This window comes from Xenopus laevis, chromosome 5S (assembly GCF_017654675.1).
Source record: "Xenopus laevis strain J_2021 chromosome 5S, Xenopus_laevis_v10.1, whole genome shotgun sequence".
In the NCBI taxonomy this organism is placed as follows: domain Eukaryota; kingdom Metazoa; phylum Chordata; class Amphibia; order Anura; family Pipidae; genus Xenopus; species Xenopus laevis.
The window spans coordinates 11,664,742-11,690,184 of NC_054380.1; the positions used below are offsets into that span (position 1 = coordinate 11,664,742).

General features: G+C 42.0%; 1 protein-coding gene across 5 annotated transcripts in view; it reads left to right on the plus strand.

Annotated features, from left to right (window-relative positions):
- cdc42bpa.S (CDC42 binding protein kinase alpha S homeolog) overlaps nucleotides 1-25,443 on the plus strand; it is a 124,707-nt gene that overhangs the window by 36,217 nt on the left and 63,047 nt on the right. For all 5 annotated transcript variants that reach the window (XM_041564227.1, XM_041564228.1, XM_041564230.1 and 2 more), the window contains exons 2-5: nucleotides 4,628-4,719; nucleotides 8,497-8,580; nucleotides 18,401-18,496; nucleotides 19,398-19,546. In XM_041564227.1, the coding sequence (XP_041420161.1) occupies nucleotides 4,628-4,719; nucleotides 8,497-8,580; nucleotides 18,401-18,496; nucleotides 19,398-19,546 (421 nt within the window). The remainder of the gene's footprint in view (nucleotides 1-4,627; nucleotides 4,720-8,496; nucleotides 8,581-18,400; nucleotides 18,497-19,397; nucleotides 19,547-25,443) is intronic.

The following is a 25,443-nucleotide window of genomic DNA, read 5'->3' on the forward strand; positions in this document are numbered from 1 at the left end:
ACCTGCCAAATTTTGTAAAATGAACAAATCTCCTCTTCTTCGTAGCGCTTTGTTTTCCGAAGTCGCCGAAGTTTCCTCGTGAGGCAACGATTTACAATCTAGCCAGCGGGAAGGCAGTTCATGGATATTAGTCGCCCCGAAGAAGAGGGAATTTGTGGATGGGCGACTAATCTCCCTGAATCTGGCCATGTGTCTCCAAGTGTTTGGCTGATTTCTTATTTACTTTACTGAATAGCATGTAATGCCCAGGCTAAAGGCCAGTTAGGGTGAGAGTATTAGGGGGGACTCGTATGTCGGAGACTAATAGACAAAGTATTTCCATAAACCTGGAACTCATTTTTACAGTGAGAAATTAACTGTATTTTTCTGCTTTTACCATAAGTGCTGTAGAATGCAGGCATTGTGGGTTACACTGTGTGAAAAGTTAAGCACCTGGCACTTTAATTAAATAGCAGTGAACTAATTACGACACAGTTGTGGAATATAAGCACTTAGCACTAAAATTCTTAATTAAAATGTACAAGTATAAATAAGAATCATGGCACAGATGTGAAACAGTAGCACGTAGCACTTTATCTTTTAATTTATTAAAAGTGGAATTGATTGGGGTGATAGCAATCTAATTTGAGAATACAATCAGCATATAAATTAAAACAAGTGACTATTGTGGGATCATTTATTTTGAATCTAGAAGATATCAAGTTGGAAATATTGAGAACCGAAGTAGGTTCCGGAAATTGGAGAACGTTTATACACAAGGAATTACACCGTCACAAACAAGGTTCTTTTCTTTTTCAAGTAGAATGTAGGCATCACATAAAAGACTATCGTACCGGTTGTGCGTTTGTTGAACGTGCTGTATAGGTCAAAGAGCCAACCACTGCCGCTCAAAGAGTTTAGGCAGTTACATAAAGTTGCATTTTCTAGGTCAATTTGTGCTAATTTGCCATTTTTTTTTGGCATGGTAGGAAAACCCCCTTCCCAGAACAGATTGTTAGGAGCCGAGCACATTAAATGTCTTGTAAAATGAAACTAAATATCTGAAATGTTGTATATAAAATATTTACAAGAAGATTAAAGGTTGCAGTGGAATGAACGCTGCATCTGGGAGTTACAGACCCGGAAAAATTTCTTGGCTTGCTCAGATGAATTGCTTCACAGATAGACTTATCCTTCATCTTTTTCCACTACCTCACAATACCTGTGCATTTCCTACTGAGTTAAATAATTTAAATGGCCGTAAAGGGCACATTTTATTAGACGCTTGGCATTATGCTCCATGCTGCAGTATCAGTATGTTCTTCTTCCAAGATTGCATATTTGCATCTGCTCCTGCTGCTCATACTTACATTTTGGTTCTGACTTTCTGTTCCAGTCCAGTTTTCGTTCCGGCCCTTCATAGACCTTCATGTTTATGACTTGGACCTGGCGTCTGGCTTTGTCCATTGCTCTGGTCCCCATGGTGTTAATACCTGCTGACAAGGTGCTTGAAGCTCAAGACCTATATACCGCCTAACTGTACCGTTTTTCGTGCAACAATCCCATTTAACATAAGCAGGTCTCTTGGGGAAACTGATTTGCAGCTTAAAGAGCAATTCAACTTCATTAGCATAATTGTAATAACACATAAAAACAACAGAAATATGTTCAGACTTTAATAACCTGACAAATATTTTAAAATGGACATGGTAATTAGGGGGGGTGGCCAAAAAAAACAGACATGGTCAAAAATTGTCGGCGCGTTCCACAAGGAAATCTTTTTGTCCCTCTTTTTTTCCCCAAAATATTGGGAGGTATGGACCTGATGTCTCCTCGCTCTTGTGTAATTATCTCCAGTACTTGGACTTGGGTGAGGGTCATAGGAGTAGCAAACATAATTGCTAAAAGAGCTGAATATCTTGTTAAAAATGACTTTCGGTTACCCCAGTATAGTCCTGCCTAGTGGCTGCTTATGGCAGAAAACGCACTCTGGTGGCACCTGAATATCTGAACTACAGACCAGAGGCCAAAAAAGAACCCGGAGATGCATAAAAAATGGAGACATGACCATGGAGAGAATATGATGACCTGCTCGGAATCAAACCCCAGACTGTGAGGCAGCTGTGCTTCCCAATGTGCCCCTTTGTTCAGAATCTTTGTTCCACTGAAGCACTGGGTGTTCAACCCCCTGGATTAGTATTCTGTATTAGAGAAGCAAGTCACCTTGGGGTGCCCCCTGGGTTGCTCAGCCTTGTGAGTCACCCACTCCGAGGCACGGAAGGTATTGGGTGTCTCTGCATATGGGTTTGAGCCAGTGGCCCAACTAGATATTACACAGCAAATTATTTTTCAGGTTGACCAGTTTTACCAATGTTTATTGAAATTGTATATGAAATAGGACCTCATGGGGCCCCTATACCTCCTGGGCCCCCCTGCAGCCGCAGGGTCTGCTTCCTCTGTAGTTATGCCCTTAGTTTGAGCCGTTCGGCCCCTCCTTCTGTATTGGAGGTTACGTGTGGTTTGTGGTTGCCAGATTTGCCGTTTATTTTTAGAGCCGGCCCTAATTTCTCCGCCGCAGAGTGTTCTTGCCTTAAATTCTACTTGGTGTCATTGTTTTCTCTCGTTTGCTAATTTGCACTTCTCCGCTGCAATGGACCTAGAATCAAAAGATCACATTTCAACATTTTTCCAAGGCCTCAGCACTTTACCTTCATGTTATGCCTGAATCCTGTCTTGTGGCTTCATTACTGCTATTTGGATAAATAATAAATGGTAGAATTTGCTATGGGGGTTGCCAACATTTCTTGGGGGACAGGGAAGCTTTAAAGAAATAAGCGTGAATATGGCTCTTTAAATGCCTGAAAGTGAAAGTATGAAGCGATACAAGATCACTATAAAGGTTTTTTTTGTGTAGGACACAAGTGAATTAGGCAAACAATCATCATTTAGCTTTGACCAGCCCATTGCAGTTAGACTTATAGAAACAAATATTTGATCCAAGATTTGCTTTTTGATTCTGCCTTTTACAGAAGGATTCTGATTTGGCCAAATCCAAGTGCCTAGCCGAACTGAAAATGAATCCTTAAAGGAATTGTTCAGTGTAAAAATAAAAACTGGGTAAATAGATAGGCTGTGCAAAATAAAAAATGTTTCTAATATAGTTAGTTACCAAAAATGTAATGTATAAAGGCTGGAGTTACTGGATGTCTAACATAATAGCCAGAAAACTACTTCCTGCCTTTCAGCTCTCTTGGTTTACACTGACTGGCTACCAGGCAGTAGCCAATCAGTGACTTGAAGGGGGGGGCGTCACATGGGTCATATCTGTTGCTTTTGAATCTGAGCTGAATGCTGAGGATCAATTGCAAACTCACTGAACAGTTATGTCCCATGTGGCCCTCCTTCAAGTCACTGACTAACTCAGGAAGTAGTGTTCTGCCTATTATATTGGACATCCAGTCACTCCAGCCTTTATACATTACATTTTTGGCTAACTAATTATATTAGAATACTGTTCCTTTAAAATACTGCGGATTTTCATCACATGGCTCTTCCGGCTCTTTTTAGCCTATCTTTTCCCTTATATGCATATGCAATCAGGGTTCGGCTCCGGTTAGCAATTCAGCCAAATACATCAAGAAAGATTCCTTAGTTGTGACAGCTGCAACAGTTGCTGTAGACCTATAATGTACAGTATATACAGTAGCAGACAATCAGCAGCCACCTTTTATTAGGGTAGAGATAGATTTGGGGAGATTAGTCGCCCGGCGACAAATCGCCTCTTCTTCGGGACGACTAATCTTTCCCCAATCTGGCTTCCCGCCGGATAGAATGAAAATCGCCAGCGGGAAGACACTCGGAGCGCTTTGTTTTCCGAAGTCGCCCCAAGTTGCCTCACAAGGAAACTTCGGAAAACAAAGTGCTCTGAGTGCCATCCTGCCTGTGATTTACATTCTAGCCGGCTGGATGGCCGGGAAAGGCAGTTTGGGGGGATTAGTTGCCCCAAAGAAGAGGAGATTTGTTGCCATGTGACTTCGGAAAACAAAGTGCTCCGAGTGCCATCCTGCCGGCGATTTACATTCTAGCCAGCGGGATTGCAGGAGAAGGCAGTTCAGGGAGATTAGTCACCCCAAAGAAGAGGAGATTTATTGCCAGGCGACTAATCTCCCCGAATCTGCCCATGTATCTCTGCCCTACGTCTAGTTCAATGATAGGTTAACGAAATGAGGCAGTGATTTGCTTAACAGCCATGCTCTAGGCCTAGTTAGTACCCCAATATTTACAGACACTGACTTAAATCTTTTCATTTGAGTGACATCAATCAAAGCGAGCTGCTGATAGTTGGCTTGTGTTAAAACACCCCCCCAAGTAACATCTAGCAGCTAATGGCTCTGAATTCTGCATGAAGTTGTAGTTTGGGCACTGGTGGAAGTTATGGAACAGATCTTTGCATCAAACATACACAGAAAGGGAAGTGGACTGCTGCCCTCCAGTTATTCATTTGCATCTCCCAACTTGCTTTCTACATATTTTGTATTAACGTCTCTTGCGTAAAATAGGAAAAATTCAAGTAGATTTCAGAAACTGCCAAGTAGAAACACTATGCAGTCAGAGAGTGAAAATTAATACCGTTTTTTTTCTCTTGCAGCCAAACCATTTGCCCTGAAAGTGAAGCAGATGCGACTGCATAAAGAAGACTTTGAAATTTTAAAAGTTATCGGCAGAGGAGCCTTTGGTGAGGTGAGAAATCACTTTGTTTTGCCCCATTCCTTAAAAGCTCTTTCTGCCAAAATGTTTATGCTCTTTAGGCATCTTGAGTTAATATCCAGGTTTTAAAGGCAACACAATTTCATTGGCTTATGGCACATGTGATCCTTTCAGGGAGAAGATCAGGGAAAAGATGCCTTTTCCCTTTCGTTTGAATGGAAGATATGTTACTAATGGAAGACTTTCCCCATGTCACGTGGGGTTCCCCATAACTGTTTTCCAGGAAAATATTATCCAAATCTTTTATTCTTTGCATCAGATATTAACGACTCATAGAGGTGATAGAGCTCAGTCCTGCTGCAAAGCTCTAACACCCCATAGAGCAGAATTGTCATCAACTACTTACTAAACCCATTCTGCTAAATTGACTTATTGATCTGCTTTGTTAAATGTGTCAGTCCATTAAACTGTATCCTAACTGTCAGGAAAAATGTTGATAAATGGGGTAATTAGGAATCCTTCTGGATTTTCCAGTTCAATATCTGATAAACTGTCCCAGGGGAGCTATTTACTAGTTCTTAACTCAGATTTACATGCAAGAATTCCATTCTACTGCAAATATATTTCTGAAAAGTAGCGGAAACCCAGGTTTGCCACTATTTGGCACTGACGTATCCTTTGAGCATTCACTTTATGCAGCCTAAATGGCGCAACACTCTGCTAATGCGCTCGAGGCTCTAACTAGGAGTAGAATGTACAGTTCCTGGATTCCTCGATTGGTTAAACATCTCATTTGTTAAGGTTAAAATAAATATCTCTGGCTGCTAAGATGTGGGAAAGGACAAGCTGGGAGAATAAAATTCCAGGCTAAAACAAGCTGTTCTTGTCAGCACAAACCTGTAGATTTTGGTAGGTTGAACAGAGGATCTGGTGTAGGTTGGCTATAGCAGGGTGACTGTTACCCCAATGTTTCTATATATCTGTAACCTTGTTATGAACTAAGGGGGCCCAGTCTGAAGGCCAGTTATGGGGAGATTTGGGGTGAGTGCTTATTTGTGTCCTGGGTACCCCTGGAACTATAGCAGGGTGACTGTTACCCCAATGTTTCTATATATCTGTAACCTTGTTATGAACTAAGGGGGCCCAGTCTGAAGGCCAGTTAGGGGGAGATTTGGGGTGAGTGCTTATTTGTGTCCTGGGTACCCCTGGAACTATAGCAGGGTGACTGTTACCCCAATGTGTCTATATATCTGTAACCTTGTTATGAGCTAAGGGGGCCAAGTCTGAAGGCCAGTTAGGGGGAGATTTGGGGTGAGTGCTGATTTGTACCCTGGGTACCCCTGGAACTATAGCAGGGTGACTGTTACCCCAATGTTTCTATAAATCTGTAACCTTGTTATGGGCCAATAAGGCCAGTTAGGGTGACATTTGGGCTGAGTGCTTATTAGTGCCCTGGGTACCCCTGGAACTATAGCAGGGTGACTGTTACCCCAATGTTTCTATATTTCTGTAACCTTGTTATGAGCCAAGGAGGCCCAGCCTGAAGGGCAGTTAGGGTGACATTTGGGCTGAGTTCGTATCAGTGCCCTGGATACCCCTGGAACTATAGCAGGTTGATGTTACCCCAATCTTTCTATATATCTGTAACCTTGTTATGAGCTAAGGGGACCCAGCCTGAAGGCCAGTTATGGGTGAGTGCTTATTTGTGCCCTGGGTACCCCTGGAACTATAGCAGGGTGACTGTTACCCCAATGTTTCTATAAATCTGTAACCTTGTTATAAGCTAAGGGGACCCAGTCTGAAGGCCAGTTGGAGTGAGATTGCTTAATAGGGTCGAGTGCTTATTTGTGCCCTGGGTACCCATGGGTCTGGCATTCCTTTATGCAAAGCACTGTACTAAAAAAAGGGCTTGTGGAGCATTCTGAGGATAATTTAAGTTAAATATAGTAGAAATACAATTTGGCCAGTAGTTGGACAAGTTAGCAAAGTTTAGCAAGGACACGTGCAGATATTCAGATTTGGCACTTTGGTGTTTTCTTCTTGGCTGGGATCTCAACTTTCTTGTTCCTCACCTGTATTGTGTTGGCTGCACATTTTATACTCTGTCTTATGATAAAGAGCAGCAAGGCAGTACTGTTATTTGGCCATGTTACTTCGAGATCAGCATTGGCAGTCTGATGCAGTTAGCTCATATGGAATGCTCAGGTATGTCTGGCGGCTAGGGGCCACTGTAAAGGCTGAACGATACAGAGGCCAGACATGTCCCATCTCTTCTTCCTCTTTCTCATCCTTTCTTGTACTCTTTTCTCATAATTGTATCCTCTCGTTCCTCTTCATTCTATCATCAGTTCTTTCATAATACCATCTCCTCTTCCCTCTGTATTCTCATCCTTCCACTCCATCTGCCTTTTTTATCCTCTGGTCTCATTTTAGTCACTCTTCTCACATCATTCCATCCTCATTTTCCTCTTTTCCCCTCTCATTATTCCATTCTCTTTCACTCATAATTCCATTTCCCTTCCTTACTTTTCTCATGCTTCTTTTCTCTGTTTTGTCTTCATTCCATCCCCTCTTCTAATGATCTTATATCTTCTTTTAGTTTTCCATCACTCTACCTTCATCCTCTTTACCGTCATAACATCTTCCTCTCTTCTCTCATCCTTCCTTCACCTCTTTTCTTGTTTTTCCTTCCTTTCTTCTCTTATAATTCCATCCTCATCCTTGCTTGTTATTCCTTTCTTCCTCTCTTTTCTCATGACTGCTTCCTTGATTTTCTCAGCAGTGAGTGCCCTCTTCTATTATCATTCCATCACTTCTTTTTTCTGGATTTTTTCTTCTTTTCTCATTATTCCATCTCCTCTGTCCTCATAGTCATTTTCTCTTTTCTGACTCTTTCTTGCTCACTTCTCTCACCCTTTTCTCCTTACTTTTTTCACTAGTCCATCTTTACTTTTTCTTATCTATCTTGTCATTCCATCCCCTCTCTATTTCCTCATCCTTATTTTCTCTCTCTTATCAGAAGAAGATACGTAGCATGCAAGGTCCTCAAGCCCCTTTGGTTGCAAAGAAATTACAAAGAATGTACCTTATAAATATTATGTAAAATTTGTTTTTTCAATATATAACCTGCAGCCCTCCAACTCTAATGACTGTAGATGCCAGGAGAAGTAATTTAGCAAATTTACCTAGAAGGTTGACGAGTTGCTTATTCTAGACTGAGAATGATCAATAATTGCAGAGAATGGGACATAAAGTAGTTTGAGGAGCTGCCCACCAACCCCTCTACTTAGTTTTACAGAACAAGATAGAGGAATTGACTGCCTGGGTGTGCAGAATGAGATATCACTAGGGATGCACCGAATCCAGAATTTGGTTCGGGATTCGGCCAGGATTAGGCCTTTTTCAGCAGGAGTCAGATTCGGCTAAATCCTTCTGCCAGTCCGAACCATATCCTAATTTGCATATGCAACTTAGGGACAGGGAGGGGAATCGTGTGACTTTTTGTCACAAAACAAGGAAGTAAGAAATGGTTTCCCCTTCCCACCCCTAATTTGCATATGCAAATTAGAGTTCGGTTCAGTATTCCGCTTAATCTTTCGCGAAGGATTCGGGGGTTCGGCCGAATCCAAAATAGTGGATTCGGTGCATCCCTAGATAGAACACATTATAATTTAGTATTAGGTAGAAGGGTGGACGTTTGGCATATTGTTCTGGTCTTATGGACAAACTTCTGCTTCTCAGAAGACCAAAAAGTTCCACATATTCTTCCTGTGCATCTCTTAATTTCCTTCCCTCTGTTCTTCTCTGCAGGTTGCTGTGGTCAAGTTGAAGAATGCAGATAAAGTGTTCGCCATGAAGATCCTGAATAAGTGGGAGATGCTGAAAAGAGCAGAGGTGAGAACAAGGCAAAATGGGCCTTTTTTAAAACTGCTGATTTTTGAGTATGTGCAACAGGGTATTAAATTCCATGATAAAAAGAGAGATTCGTTTAAAAAAAGGCACTGGTGTTTAGCACCAAAGCTTATTGCTACAGAAATACTTCCCTGCCTGACCAAAATAGGTTGCCTCAGGTGGTTGAAAATATTGGTGTCATTTTTAGTATTAGGTGATAAATTCACCTGACATTGAACTTTATCTTTCATAAGGTAATAGCATTCTGAAATTTGTGATTGGTTGTTTTTGAATTCCAGTCTGGAGTTTAAAGGAACAGTAACACCAAATACTGAAAGTTTATCAAAGTATTTAAAATATAATGCATTGTTGCTCTGCATTGGTACAAGCTGTGTGTTTGCTTCAGAAACACTACTATAGTTTATATAAACAAGCTGCTGTGTAGCCATGGGGGCAGCCATTCAAGCACAGGATACACAGTAGATAACAGATAAGTACTACTATAGTTTATATAAACAAGCTGCTGTGTAGCCATGGGGGCAGCCATTCAAGCACAGGATACACAGTAGATAACAGATAAGTACTACTATAGTTTATATAAACAAGCTGCTGTGTAGTCATGGGGGCAGCCATTCAAAGCTGAAAAGGAGAAAAGGCACAGGATACTCCGTATATAACATATAAGCTCTGTAGTACACAATGAGATTCTTCAGAGCTTATCTGTTATCTACTGTGTATCCTGTGTTTGAATGGCTGCCCCCATGGCTACACTGCAGCTTGTTTATATAAACTATAGTAGTACTTATCTGTTATCTACTGTGTATCCTGTGCTTGAATGGCTGCCCCCATGGCTACACAGCAGCTTGTTTATATAAACTGTAGTAGTACTTATCTGTTATCTACTGTGTATCCTGTGCTTGAATGGCTGCCCCCATGGCTACACAGCAGCTTGTTTATATAAACTATAGTAGTACTTATCTGTTATCTACTGTGTATCCTGTGCTTGAATGGCTGCCCCCATGGCTACACAGCAGCTTGTTTATATAAACTATAGTAGTACTTATCTGTTATCTACTGTGTATCCTGTGCTTGAATGGCTGCCCCCATGGCTACACAGCCAACTATAGAGTTTCTAAAGCAAACACACAATTTTTAGCAGTGCAGTGCAACACTACATGATATTGTTATAGCTTTGAAACACTTTAAATTTTTGGTGTTGCCTTTCTTTTAAATTGATCGTTGCTAGGCTCACTGAAACTGACAACTAGGTATTTGATGTATGAAGTGAAAAGGTAGAAAGATGAAAAAAGGTACAATGACGTAATAAAATGCAGCCTCAAAATCACTCCGGTTGCTGGGGATATTGACCCATGAAACCAAATGTAAGTGATATAATTAAAAAGACCAATTGCAGAGTTGCTTAGGTTCCTCCCAGCTTCAGTTGTAAATTTTAAAGGAAAAATGTAAATCACTTAGGCAACATAGGGCTTTGCACAGGCCCCAGACTTGAATCACCACAACTTCACTGTAGACAGGAACAAGTTGGCTTCTTGCACACGTGTATCATCAGCCGTGAGCAAGAAAATGGAAGAGAAGGGGCTACACATGGCAGCTAACAACTCCGCTACACAAGTCTTAGGCAGACTGATAAGGAGTGCAGGGCTGTTTTTGGGCGTGAACTTGTGGTGGGTGAGAAGGAAGGCCCTGTGTTAGCTGAGTAGGTTTAGTTTTCCTTTAAAGGAAAACATACCTGTTGTATAATGTACTGCAAGTGTTACATGTTTAGTCTTCATATCCCTCGATTAAAAGAGATTATAGCAGAGATATGTTAGGACAAGCTATTCCAGTAATTGAGCCAATTGAGCCGCCCTGTGGAAAGTATTTTAATATACAGATTACATTGGGGCTGCAAGTAATTGAGTAAAAAGGTTGTTGAGTAAAGGTGCTGATCCGATGCAGAACGACAGCTGCGGGGAGGCAGGGTGGGGTTATCTGAAACAGTAACAGCCAGACATACAGTATATTCCATTATCAGGGATACTAGGGGAGACATTTACCTTGGGCACTTGATTGTGATAAGATACTGGTCGCAAGGGACTCCTGGGGCAGAATGCAGCTTCAAATACTTCATGTATAACACAGCATTTAGGTGCAAGTTTATGGGCAGTGGCCTCCTTAACCCTGTGTGGGCCACTTAATCTTGTTACTATGTTACTCTATTCCAGCCGACAGGAACCAGTTCTGTTCATTGAGCTGTTTTGGGCTGATATGTGAAGGTCAGGCTGCTGTCTGTAACTGATAGGGGAAGGAAGACTTTCCATGCTGCACCTACACGGGCAGAAGCAACTGCAGAAATATTGCACTGATTCCTTTGTAAATGTTGCTGCTTGTTAGAGGATAGAATGGGGTCGCTAAGATGAGAGGGTAACATACCTTCAGGTCTATTTTTAATTCTTGGTAGGAAGGGAGTTGATACACTCACATAAAGATATTTCTCTCCTTCTTTTATATCACATTTAAATGGCAGGGATACAAACGCATGCCTAGCTGGCAGCTGCTGGGTTAAGTTAACTTTCATACAGAGTTGTGAATTCTGTAAGTTGTGTGTGACTCTGTAGCAGGGAGGGAAGGTGGGAAAAATTACAGCTTTTTTGCTGCTCTCAAGGGATTCTCGCTGTAAAACTCAGTATTAAAGATGTTCATGGTAGGACTCCGGCACTGCAGCAATACCTATATATACTCGCGGCAGGTATGGAGAGATAATAGTCTCTGGGAAGGGAGTGTGACTGTGGGATAGCAGGTATAGTAGGGAGAGATGGTGTCTATAGTAACAGTGGATAATAGTCTCTGGGAAGGGAGTGTGACTGTGGGATAGCAGGTATAGTAGGGAGAGATGGTGTCTATAGTAACAGTGGGAAAATAGTATCTGGGAAGGGAGTGTGACTGTGGGATAGCAGGTATAGTAGGGAGAGATGGTGTCTATAGTAACAGTGGGAAAATAGTATCTGGGAAGGGAGTGTGACTGTGGGATAGCAGGTATAGTAGGGAGAGATGGTGTCTATAGTAACAGTGGGAAAATAGTATCTGGGAAGGGAGTGTGACTGTGGGATAGCAGGTATAGTAGGGAGAGATGGTGTCTATAGTAACAGTGGGAAAATAGTATCTGGGAAGGGAGTGTGACTGTGGGATAGCAGGTATAGTAGGGAGAGATGGTGCCTATAGTAACAGTGGGATAATAGTCTCTGGGAAGGGAGTGTGACTGTGGGATAGCAGGTATAGTAGGGAGAGATGGTGCCTATAGTAACAGTGGATAATAGTCTCTGGGAAGGGAGAGTGACTGTGGGATAGCAGGTATAGTAGGGAGAGATGGTGCATATAGTAACAGTGGATAATAGTCTCTGGGAAGGGAGTGTGACTGTGGGATAGCAGGTATAGTAGGGAGAGATGGTGCCTATAGTAACAGTGGATAATAGTCTCTGGGAAGGGAGTGTGACTGTGGGATAGCAGGTATAGTAGGGAGAGATGGTGCCTATAGTAACAGTGGATAATAGTCTGGAAGGGAGAGTGACTGTGGGATAGCAGGTATAGTAGGGAAGATGGTGCCTATAGTAACAGTGGGATAATAGTCTCTGGGAAGGGAGTGTGACTGTGGGATAGCAGGTATAGTAGGGAGAGATGGTGCCTATAGTAACAGTGGGATAATAGTCTCTGGGAAGGGAGTGTGACTGTGGGATAGCAGGTATAGTAGGGAGAGATGGTGCCTATAGTAACAGTGGGATAATAGTCTCTGGGAAGGGAGTGTGACTGTGGGATAGCAGGTATAGGTAGGGAGAGATGGTGCCTATAGTAACAGTGGGATAATAGTCTCTGGGAAGGGAGTGTGACTGTGGGACAGCAGGTATAGTAGGGAGAGATGGTGCCTATAGTAACAGTGGGATAATAGTCTCTGGGAAGGGAGTGTGACTGTGGGATAGCAGGTATATAGTAGGGAGAGATGGTGCCTATAGTAACAGTGGATAATAGTCTCTGGGAAGGGAGTGTGACTGTGGGATAGCAGGTATAGTAGGGAGAGATGGTGCCTATAGTAACAGTGGGATAATAGTCTCTGGAAGGGAGTGTGACTGTGGGATAGCAGGTATAGTAGGGAGAGATGGTGCCTATAGTAACAGTGGGATAATAGTCTCTGGGAAGGGAGTGTGACTGTGGGATAGCAGGTATAGTAGGGAGAGATGGTGCCTATAGTAACAGTGGATAATAGTCTCTGGAAGGGAGTGTGACTGTGGGACAGCAGGTATAGTAGGGAGAGATGGTGCCTATAGTAACAGTGGGATAATAGTCTCTGGGAAGGAGTGTGACTGTGGGATAGCAGGTATAGTAGGGAGAGATGGTGTCTATAGTAACAGTGGATAATAGTCTCTGGGAAGGGAGTGTGACTGTGGGACAGCAGGTATAGTAGGGAGAGATGGTGCCTATAGTAACAGTGGGATAATAGTCTCTGGGAAGGGAGTGTGACTGTGGGATAGCAGGTATAGTAGGGAGAGATGGTGCCTATAGTAACAGTGGGATAATAGTCTCTGGGAAGGGAGTGTGACTGTGGATAGCAGGTATAGTAGGGAGAGATGGTGCCTATAGTAACAGTGGGATAATAGTCTCTGGGAAGGGAGTGTGACTGTGGATAGCAAGGTATAGTAGGGAGAGATTGGTGCCTATAGTAACAGTGGGATAATAGTCTCTGGGAAGGGAGTGTGACTGTGGGATAGCAGGTATAGTAGGGAGAGATGGTGCCTATAGTAACAGTGGATAATAGTCTCTGGAAGGAGTGTGACTGTGGACAGCAGGTATAGTAGGGAGAGATGGTGCCTATAGTAACAGTGGGATAATAGTCTCTGGGAAGGGAGTGTGACTGTGGATAGCAGGTATAGTAGGGGAGAGATGGTGTCTATAGTAACAGTGGATAATAGTCTCTGGGAAAGGGAGTGTGACTGTGGGACAGCAGGTATAGTAGGGAGAAGATGGTGCCTATAGTAACAGTGGGATAATAGTCTCTGGGAAGGGAGTGTGACTGTGGGATAGCAGGTATAGTAGGGAGAGATGGTGCCTATAGTAACAGTGGATAATAGTCTCTGGGAAGGGAGTGTGACTGTGGGATAGCAGGTATAGTAGGGAGAGATGGTGTCTATAGTAACAGTGGATAATAGTCTCTGGGAAGGGAGTGTGACTGTGGGACAGCAGGTATAGTAGGGAGAGATGGTGCCTATAGTAACAGTGGGATAATAGTCTCTGGGAAGGGAGTGTGACTGTGGGATAGCAGGTATAGTAGTTGAGAGATGGTGTCTATAGTAACAGTGGATAATAGTCTCTGGGAAGGGAGTGTGACTGTGGTGGGATAGCAGGTATAGTAGGGAGAGATGGTGTCTATAGTAACAGTGGGATAATAGTCTCTGGGAAGGGAGTGTGACTGTGGGATAGCAGGTATAGTAGGGAGAGATGGTGCCTATAGTAACAGTGGGAAAATAGTATCTGGGAAGGGAGTGTGACTGTGGGATAGCAGGTATAGTTGGGAGAGATGGTGTCTATAGTAGCAGTATGGTACTTTATACAATAAGTTTCAGAGTCCCCTCAACACATGAGATGCTGACAGTTGCAGTTCAACACAGGTGGATGACCTACCAAAGATGGCACTTCTTTACTAAGGGTTGCCAGCAGTGCATAGGTTAATACTCATTTTGGTTTCCTGGGAGGGGATAAGAGAGGACATAGGAGAACGCAAGCTACAAGCCTTCTTTTCTTAACCTGGATTTTTCCTTTTCTGTGGGAGAAAATATGTGATAAACACGTTGTGCCATAGCAACGGAGCAAACTGAGTGCAATTTATACTTTTAAAAATAGAATTTGCTTCTTCCAATGAATCATATTTAACTAGCGTATGTCACTGTGACCTTCCTTTATTTTGGATACCCCTGCTTTCGCATGATATTAAAGGGGGGGGGGTTCACTTTCAAGTTAACTTTTAGTATATTATAGAATGGCTAACCCTAAGCAAATTTTCAATTGGTCTTCATTTTTTTAATAATTTGCCTCCTTCTTCTGACTCTTTCCAGCTTTTTAAATGGGGGTCACTGACCCCATCTAAAAAAACAAATGCTCTCTAAGGCTACACATTTACTGTTATTGCTGCATTTAATTATTTATCTTTCTATTCAGACCTCTCTTATTCATGTTCCAGTCTCTTAATCCGATCAATACATGGTTGCTAGGGTAATATGGACCCTAGCAACCATATGGCTGAAATTGCAAACTGGAAAACTGCTGAATAATAAGCTAAATAACTAAAAAAAAAAACACAAATAATAAAAAATGAAAACCAATTTTATCATACAAAAAGTTAATTTAAAGGTGAAAACCCCCTTTAAGCTAAAAAGCACCCCCTAGGTGGATGTTTCATTTAGAAAGTAGTGAATGAGCAGAACCAAGTTGACCTGTATGGATCAGTATGTGTTTGTATTTTGGATGATAAATGTATAGACGCTTCTATTATACAGCGTTGCAGAATATGCTGACACTTTATATATACACACAATAATAAAAATGAGAGGTGATAGTAGTTGGCAGAATGCACAGTGAGGGCACAGACAATGTTAATATTGTTGGTTCCAGGTAACTGAGCCGAATATATTAATTTCCTAATTTCCATTATCACATAGAGCTTTGCACCTGTACAGACAATTACTGAGCTCACAATGCACAGGGTATGGATTCTTTTTTTCTCTCCTATGCTTGTTGCCTTTCTATGGGGAATGGCAAATGAATACGCAGCGGCGCCACTTTGTTTGTCGGATGGAAAAATAAAGTCTAGGACTTCCCATTTCTTTATTATTATTCCAACAATAGAGGAAGCAAACATCTCCCTCTCCCTGTTTGTAATATAATTAAGCACCGTAATAGCAAATATACAATTCAGCAGGAGCAGCCCCTTAAGCCTGCCATAGTCTGTACAGAGAGATCCCATAAAACTATGGCAGCATAGGTATTCCCTGTACTAAGCATAATTCAGCAGGAACAGCCCCTAAGTTTGCTCATAGTCTGTACAGAGAGATCCCATAAAACTATGGCAGCATAGGTATTCCCCTGTACTAAGCACAATTCAGCAGGAACAGCCCCCTAAGTTTGTTCATAGTCTGTACAGAGAGATCCCATAAAACTATGGCAGCATAGGTATTCCCCTGTACTAAGCACAATTCAGCAGGAACAGTCCCTAAGTTTGCTCATAGTCTGTACAGAGAGATCCCATAAAACTATGGCAGCATAGGTATTCCTCTGTACTAAGCACAATTCAGCAGTAACAGTCCCCTAAGTTTGCTCTTAGCTTGTACAGAGAGATACCATACAACTATGGAAATATAGGTATTCCCTGTATTAAGCACAATTTAGCAGGAACAGCCCCCTAGTTGTGCTCATAGTCTGTACAGAGAGATACCATAAAACTAAGGCAGCATAGGTATTCCCTGTACTAAGCACAATTCAGCAGGAACAGTCCCCCAGTTTTGCTCATAGTCTGTACAGAGATACCATAAAACTATGGCAATATAGGTATTCCCCTGTACTAAGCACAATTCAGCAGGAACAGCCCCCTAGTTTTGCTCATAGTCTGTACAGAGAGATACCATAAAACTATGGAAATATAGGTATTCCCTGTACTAAGCACAATTAGCCAGGAACAGCCCTTTGTTCATATTCTGTACAAAGAGATACCATAAAACTGTGACATCATATGGTATCTCTCTCCCTTGCATTTTAAGTGTAGCACATGGAGTAAAAAACCTTGTGGTTTGCACACCCTACTCACTCTGAACCAAAGTTGGGTAAGGATGTGGTCTATGGACTAACACCCAGATTAGTGATGTGGCCCCTGTGTGAGTTTTGAAAGGAGAGGATGAGTGTGGCTGTAGATCTGGGCTTGTATCTATAGGATGTTGGCTTCCCTCACTTGCTGTAATTGTGCTGCTCTGAGAGCTTTGTGTCCATATGCACTTTATCAACCTTACAAGACTTCACAAGTCTAATTCTCTCTCTTTCGCTAAAATCTGTTGATCTTGGCTGCCTACATAATGCGACTTTAATAGTAAAAATAAACTTCTTTAAAATATATATGTAGATCTTATAGCGATTGATAATCACCCTGGCCAAAATAAACACTGTAGTACCGAGCTGTTCTTAACAAACTCTTCAAGGTTTCAGTAGAAACCTAATAGTTACAGCTGTCTTTAGGGGGCAGCAACCCTTGGCCCTGCAAGTAGTGGGGCCCCAAAAAGCTGCAGTTTAAAGGAACAATAACATCAAAAATTCAAAGTCTTTTAAATGAATTAATGAATATATAATGAAATGTTGTGCTGCACTGGGAAAACGGGTATGTTTGCTTCAGAAACTCTACTATAGTTTTATATAAACAAGCCATGGGGGCAGCCATTCATGCACAGGATACACAGTAGATAACAGATAAGTACTACTATAGTTTATATAAACAAGCTGCTGTGTAGCCATGGGGGCAGCCATTCATGCACAGGATACACAGTAGATAACAGATAAGTACTACTATAGTTTATATAAACAAGCTGCTGTGTAGCCATGGGGGCAGCCATTCAAGCACAGGATACACAGTAGATAACAGATAAGTACTACTATAGTTTATATAAACAAGCTGCTGTGTATCAATGGGGGCAGCCATTCAAAGCTAAAACATGAGTAGGGGCACAGGATACACAGCAGATATCAGATAAGCTCTGTAGTATACAATGAGTACTCATCTGTTATCTACTGTGTATCCTGTGCTTGAATGGCTGCCCCCATGGCTACACAGCAGCTTGTTTATATAAACTATAGTAGTACTTATCTGTTATCTACTGTGTATCCTGTGCTTGAATGACTGCCCCCATGGCTACACAGCAGCTTGTTTATATAAACTATAGTAGACAGGGGATTATTGTATTTATATATATATATATTTTTATATGGCCTTAGGAGTGCACCCACAACCCCCCTCTTGTACCTCAACAAACCTGCCAAGAGAGGGCTGCCCACCAAAACTCACAGACCGGGCAAGGAGAGCATTAATCAGAGAGGCAGCACAGAGACCAATGGTAACCCTGAAGGAGTTGTAGAGTTCCACAGCAGAGACTGGAGTATCTGTCCATAGGACCACAATAAGCCGTACACTCCATAGAGCTGGGCTTTATGGAAGAGTGGCCAGAAAAAAGCCATGACTTAGGTTATTTTTTTTTAATTATTTGCCTCCTTCTTATGACTCTTTCCAGCTTTTTAAATGGGGGTCACTGACCCATCTACAGACAAATGCTCTGTAAGGCTACAATTGTATTGTCTTTGCTACTTTTTATTACTTATTTTTATGTTCAGGCTTCTCCTTTTCATATTCCTGTCTCTTATTCAAATCAAAGCTTTGCTGCTAGGGTAAACTGGACCCTAGCAACTAGATTGCTAAAAACTTCAAACTGGAAAGCTGCTGAATAAGAATTGAAATAACCCAAAACTACAAGTAATAGAAAATGAAAACAAATTGTGTTTTTTTTTCAGAATATCGCTCTCTACATCATACTAAAAGTTAATTTAAAGGCGATCAACGCATTTAACCTTTTTCAGGGGGGACCTTTTAGCTATCTAGATATCGGTCTTCTTTTCCTGATTATTCTCTCTTGTTTAAAGACTTGTTGGATGAGTTTACCTTTAGAACAATTTCTCTCCCATCATGCCTCTAGAGATGGCAGATATAGTGGCACTTCCTCACTTTTTCCCCCTTTCTATCCCACAGACGGCTTGTTTCCGAGAGGAGCGGGACGTACTGGTGAATGGAGACAGTCAGTGGATCACTACCTTGCACTACGCCTTCCAAGATGACAGCAATTTGGTAGGTGCTCTCTTTTGTTCTTGTTTACAGATGGCTCCAGATAAGTTCAGGCTTGTTGGCCTCCAACTCTGGGATGTTTAAAGGAGAAGGCAAGGCTAAAATTAAGTTAGCTTATCAGAAAGGTCTATATAAATACATCAGTAAACCCTCAAAGTAATGCTGCTCTGAGTCCTCTGTCAAAAGAAACACCACATTTCTTTCCTTTTATTGTGTACACATGGGCTTCTGTATCAGACTTCCTGTTTTCATCTTAAATTTCCAGGGCTAGGGCTTGAGCATGCTCAGTTTGCTCCTCTTTCCCTTCTCTCCTTCCCCTCCCTGCTGTAATCTGAGCCCAGAGCTTTATGTGAGCAGGGAGAGACTCAGACAGGAAGTGATGCCACACCAAGCTAATATGGCAGCTGCTATTTTAAACAAACAGAGATTTTCTAGAGCTGTTTAATCAGGTATGGTAAAGCATTCTGCAGAATAAATATAATCTTATAACTTGCACTATTGTGGCTAATCTATTGGCAATATACTGCTTCGGTAGCTTTCCTTCTCCTTTAAAGGGCAATGTATGAGTAACAAGGATTTCCCAGACAACTGGTCAAAGGATGATACCCATTCATGGATCTGTGAAGTCAGATACAGTCTGACTGATTTGCTTGAGGGCTGATTACAGTCTGACAGTTAGATATGATTATAAACATATATAGGCAAACTCCTTCTGTACTGACTGTGCTCTCAGGTATGCATTGGGAGGCAGAATATACGTAAGCATTACTCTCTCCTGCCCTAGAGAACTGATTAGAAGCTGGTACCAACCAAGTATTCAGTTAGATAATGGACATAACAATGGATGCGTGGATGATTCCATCTATTTTGTACCGATCGGCCCATTCCTCTATTGTTCCCGCAGTATCTTGTAATGGATTACTACGTTGGAGGAGACCTGCTCACATTGCTCAGTAAGTTTGAGGACCGGCTGCCAGAAGACATGGCTCGTTTCTACCTAGCAGAGATGGTTTTGGCCATCGACTCGGTTCACCAACTCCACTATGTCCACAGGTAAGAGAATCGGATATTCTGATAAACCTGTGCTCAGTTATTCTGCATGGTATAAGGTTTATAGATAACGTGTTCCCTTGGGAACCGGTTGCATAAAAGCCAGATGGGTGGAGTTGAATTTGAATGTTGGGGACATAGAGGCAGAAGTATATCTCTACGAAACAAATTTTAGTACAATATTCGGTGCATGTATGGTGGGAAAAGAGCCGACCGATATCGGCAGGAGACTTGGATATCGGACGGCTCGTCGATCGGGCTGGACGGAAAATTTTTGGAGGCACCCAAACATCAGCCATTGCTGAATCATCAGATACAGGTAGAATTCTATTGTTTCTATCTGTATATCTGACGATTCAGCTCTACACGTGTGTATTGAATTGAACAATCCTTCTTGGAAAGATCTTTTCCAAGAAAGATCGTAATTGTTACATCTATGGCCTCCTTAACTGTCGTTATCTCCTGGTCTGTATATGTTAGCCTCTATCTTGGTCTCAGCGTGATGGTCGGCACTTAAATGTTCAAACAGTATTTCAGACTTACAGCCTACCACCCGTTTAATCCCTAGTAAATAGCTAGTGAAGGATTCTGGGAAATGTGGTTTAGTTATGTACGGGCTGACACAAGTGGGCTGAACTTTAGGCTGCGTCCACCTCGTCCGCAACCTCCTAGTTGCCCCACTTCCACCATACGCACTCCTTTTTATATACTTGTGTGCCGATGTGCCCCCATCCATGACATCACAGTGATGCAAAGTGGGTGCGGATATATAAATAGAAGTGCATGGAAGATTATGGTCGGTGCAGGTCTAGTTTTTCTCGACCCGCACATCATTCATAAATAGATTTTTAAATAAACACATAAAAAAATTGTCGGATTTTGGTTGGAGATGCACCAAATCCAGGATTTGGTTCAGGATGCAGCCAGGATTCTGCCTTTTTCAGCATAAACCAAATCCAAATTCTAATTTGCATATGCAAATTATGGACGGGAAGGTAAATCACGTAACTTTTTACGGATATATAAATAGGATCGCATTGAAGGTTAGGGTCGAATGCAGGTCCCCAGGGGTTGGGTTAGAGTCGGGTGCAAGTCTAGTTTTTCTCGACCAGCACATCATTCATAAATAGATATTGATATAAATATATAAAAAATATGTCATATTTTGGTTGGGGATGCATCGAATCCAGAATTAGTTTCGGGATTCGGCCAGGATTCGGCCTTTTTCAGCAGGAACTGAATTCATATCTATATTTGCATATGCAAATTAGGGGCAGAAGGTAAATCACATAACTTTTTGTCACAAAACAAGGAAGTGAAATATTTTTTGCCGCTTTTTCCATTCCCATCCCTAATTTGCAAATGCAAATTAGGATTCGGATTTGGTTCTGTATTCAGACGAATCTTTCATGAAGGATTCGGGGATTCAGATGCATCCCAAATAGTGGATTCTGTGCATTCCTAATTTTGGTATTGGTATTAGCCTATTAAAAGGGGAACTGCACCCAAAAACTGATTTGCATAATGAAAGAAAATAGAATTCTCAGCAACTTCCCAATGTGCATTCATTATGGAAATGCCAATGGTCGCAGAGTTATTTATATTCATAAAAAATGTATCGAAAGCAGTATTTCTTTATCCCTTTCTGTTTTCTGGTTCTGACTTCTGAAAAATGAGGCGGAAGTTGTTTCTCTGCTGGGTCTGTTGATTTGCTGGCATCTACTACATTGTTTCAGGAATCAGAACTCAGAATGCAGGGAATAGAAAAGTAAACTGCTTTCAGTAGCAATTATATTTGCAAATGATTTGAATTGATACTAGGAAATTGTATAGGATTGCATGTTCTTTTATTATATAAACTGTTTTTGGTCGTGGACCCCTTTATTCCAGCTGAATTGTGCTTAGTACAGGGGAATACCTATACTGCCATAGTTTTATGGTATCTCTCTGTACAGACTATGAGCAAACTTAGGGAGCGGTTCCTGCTGAATTGTGCTTAGTACAGGGGAATACCTATACTGCCATAGTTTTATGGTATCTCTCTGTACAGACTATGAGCAAACTTAGGGAGCGGTTCCTGCTGAATTGTGCTTAGTACAGGGGAATACCTATACTGCCATAGTTTTATGGTATCTCTCTGTACAGACTATGAGTAAATTTAGGGGGCTGTTCCTGCGGAATTGTGCTTAGTACAGGGGAATACCTATACTGCCATAGTTTTATGGTATCTCTCTGTACAGACTATGAGCAAACTTAGGGACTGTTCCTGCTGAATTGTGCTTTGTACAGGGGAATACCTATACTGCCATAGTTTTATGGTATCTCTCTGTACAGACTATGAGCAAACTTAGGGACTGTTCCTGCTGAATTGTGCTTAGTACAGGGGAATACCTATGCTGCCGTAGTTTTATGGGATCTCTCTGTACAGGCTATGAGCAAACATAAAGGACTGTTCCTGCAGAAAAGTTTTTAGTGCAGGGGAATACTTATGCTGGTATAGTTTTTGTACATGCTGTTATGAAACATAGGGATATGTGTATATGGAGAGGACCATTCATGGCTTCCTTCAGCTGGCCCCCAATTCCCCCAGCTCTTGCCTGCTTTTTTTTTCTTGCTTGGAGATATAAAACTGGAAACTAAGCAGTGGGCCCTTGCTTTCCCCTTCAGTTGCCAGTATACCTGTGTCACGCCATCATCACATGTGCCACAAAGCCTCTCATTCACTCGGCACATTAGCCCTGTCACCAGCTCCAATCACTGGCACTTCATGTAATATTTCAGAAATCCAGCCATTTCCTGCTATCATCACCAGCATAATAGCGTCCCACTCGCTAATCCTCTCCTGTCTCGGCTGCTGTACTCTCCTCCTGTACGGCATTCTCTCTTCCCCCGGGGCAGCTGCCGTACTAATTTGTCTCACTCATCATTCACTGCATTAACTCCACTTCCCTGCGCAATCCATTCCTACAGTCACTGCTTGGGCTCCTTTGCTTTAAAGAGGGACAGACGCCCACTATTTGCTGCTTGTGTTCCAAACCTTGTTTCCCATGATGCCAAGCAAGACTCATTGGAAGGGTGGGGCTATTTTTTACTGTAAAACGCTCTCTCTAGTGGGCAGCTCTAGGTTTGAGTAGAAATTGCATTTATTCTGGGAACCTAGCACCCAAAGTGCACCTAGGCTGTAAAACACAAATCCTTTAGCTGAACTGCATCTCTAGCATCCCCCCTTTACAGGCAAAATTATCGGGCAGATATAGATCGGGAAACCTGTCAGAGGGCCCCATACACGGCTCACTAAGCTGCCAACTTTGTCTGTCAGCAGCATTTATCGGCCCGTGTATGGCCAGCTTAATATTCTGGCCCACAGTCTGAACAATTAGATCAGGTGATCACTGCACATTGTACCCCCTGCTATAAATTATAAGTATATTGGAAGTCACACGGCTGCTGAGTTATACAAGGAACTCTGAGTATCACTCATGTATTATAAGGGATAATGTACCCCCTACTGTAAATGATAAGGATATTAGAAGTCACTGAGGGGTTGTTCTGTGACCATATAAAGACACAAGGCTGCAGGCTGAGTTATACAGGGAACTCTGAGTATCACTCATGTATTATAAGGGATAATGTACCCCCTACTGTTAATAAGGATATTAGAAGTCACTGAGGGGTTGTTCTGTGACCATATAAAGGCACAAAGCTGCAGGCTGAGTTATACAGGGAACTCTGAGTATCACTCATGTATTATAAGGGATAATGTACCCCCTACTGTAAATGATAAGGATATTAGAAGTCACTGAGGGGTTGTTCTGTGACCATATAAAGACACAAGGCTGCAGGCTGAGTTATACAGGGAACTCTGAGTATCACTCATGTATTATAAGGGATAATGTACCCCCTGCTGGGAATTATAAGGAATTAGAAGTCACTGAGGGGGAGAGAAGCCGAACTCGGCTTTTAGATGCAAGACTTGCCTGTCTTCTGTTATTGTATACTCTCAGCTTTATTGTGGTAAGCCAGCTGGGAACATGATAGGGAGATGGATGGACAGTGTCAGTATCAGTAATCATTGGGTATACCACTAAATCTGTATGGGCCCTCCCCCAGGGATCCTAATTAGTAGCTCACTGGTCATCTTGGTGGCCCGGGTGGTGGGCCCTGCCAACAAGTACAAAGGGGCCACAATGAAAAAAACTGACCCCACACACAGCTATGTCCCTAATCCAAACTGTGCATGTTCACCCAAACTCACCCACTCCCCCAACAAGCCACCGTCACATCTCGACTCTGCCGTGGGGCTGGATTCCCCTCTATACCCCTGAATATACAGACATATATGTAGATAAATGATAGATGATAGATAGGCATAGAATTATCCCTGTGTGCTGTGTTGTGTAAGTGAGTGAGCTGCTGTGGGTCACTCAGTTATTCCACTCTCTTCCTGATGCTGAGAAATGAATATTGTGACTCATTAGAGAACAGACTCAGTCTGGGAAGCTCGGAATGTTCCATATACATATAGGCTGAAAATTCCATGTGGGGAAAATCGTTGTGCTGTTTTGTTATATCCTCAGATATTAATCATCAAAAGTTACCCATTTGCAGTCTTCCGTGCGTCTGCCCATGCAGCTACTGTGACTCTATGCATCTCTGCGTCTGTTTAGCTCTGATATAATAAGGGAGAACTTTGCATCACCATTTTGCATGCTGGGAATTGTAGTTCAGTCATATACACAACAAATCCTGTATCAAAACTGTAACACCACTTGGCACTGTCCCTTTAAGGGTAAGGCCAGACGAGGAGATTCGGGGAGATTTTGTCGTCTGGCGACTTATCGCCACGTCTTTTGCGCGACTATCTCCCCGTACTGCCTCAGTGTCTTTTCCCCCTAGGCTACAGCGCAAAATCGCCTGCGCTAATGCACACGCGGCGATGCGTTTTCAATAGTCGCCCAAAATTGCCTCAGTGATTAGTCTTCATTATTTATTTATTTATTATTAGTCCAGCTTTAGAATGGGGTTCCCTGACCCCGTCTAAAAACAAATTCTTTGGAAGGTTACAAATGCATTACTTTTTATTTTTTATCTTTCTATTTAGGCCCTCTTCTGTTCATGTTCCAGTCTCTTATTCATAGCTATACATGGTTGCTAGGGTAATTTGAACCTTAGCAACCAGCTTGCTGAAATGCAAACTGAGAAAGCTGCTGAATAAAAAGCTAAAGACTCAGAAACCACGAGTAATAAAAAATGAAAGCCAATTGCAAATAGTACTCTCTGCATCATACTAAATCTTAATTTAGAGGTGAACGACTCCGTTCATGACACTTTTCACAGTGGATGCTGTTTTCTATTCCCTGCACTGCTGTCTGTGACTATTGAAATAAAGTAGCAGAAACCAACTGATAACTGACCTCTGAAGCAGCCTGCAAGGTATTGTGGGAAATAGACTTTTGGCTGAAAGAGAACTGACCTCTGCAACACTGATTCATGAGTCAGAACCAGCAGAAACATACCGCTGTCTGTTGCAGTTATATTTACAAATAAATATAAAACCTCTGAATGTTAATAATGAATATGTTTTGGAAAGTTCCTTAGAATGATTCTTGCTTTCATTGGGGAAAATTGGAATTTTTCCCCTTTATGGCAAGGAAAGAATGTGGGAAACCTTATTGGGATACAGAATATGTCCCCAGGCCGTTCAGAAATGATTTGGAGGATTAATAAATTGACTGCCTTCCCTGTTAGGGATTTACTTGTCCTGATATTTAATACACTTGGGCTTAAAATCCAATCCGGTTACTGTGTTTGTGCCTCTCTCTCCTGACTGGGAGCCAAACGGCTAATATATCTGTTGGCCGGGCAGTTCCCCACGCTCAGGGCTCTACTTGTTTTGCTTC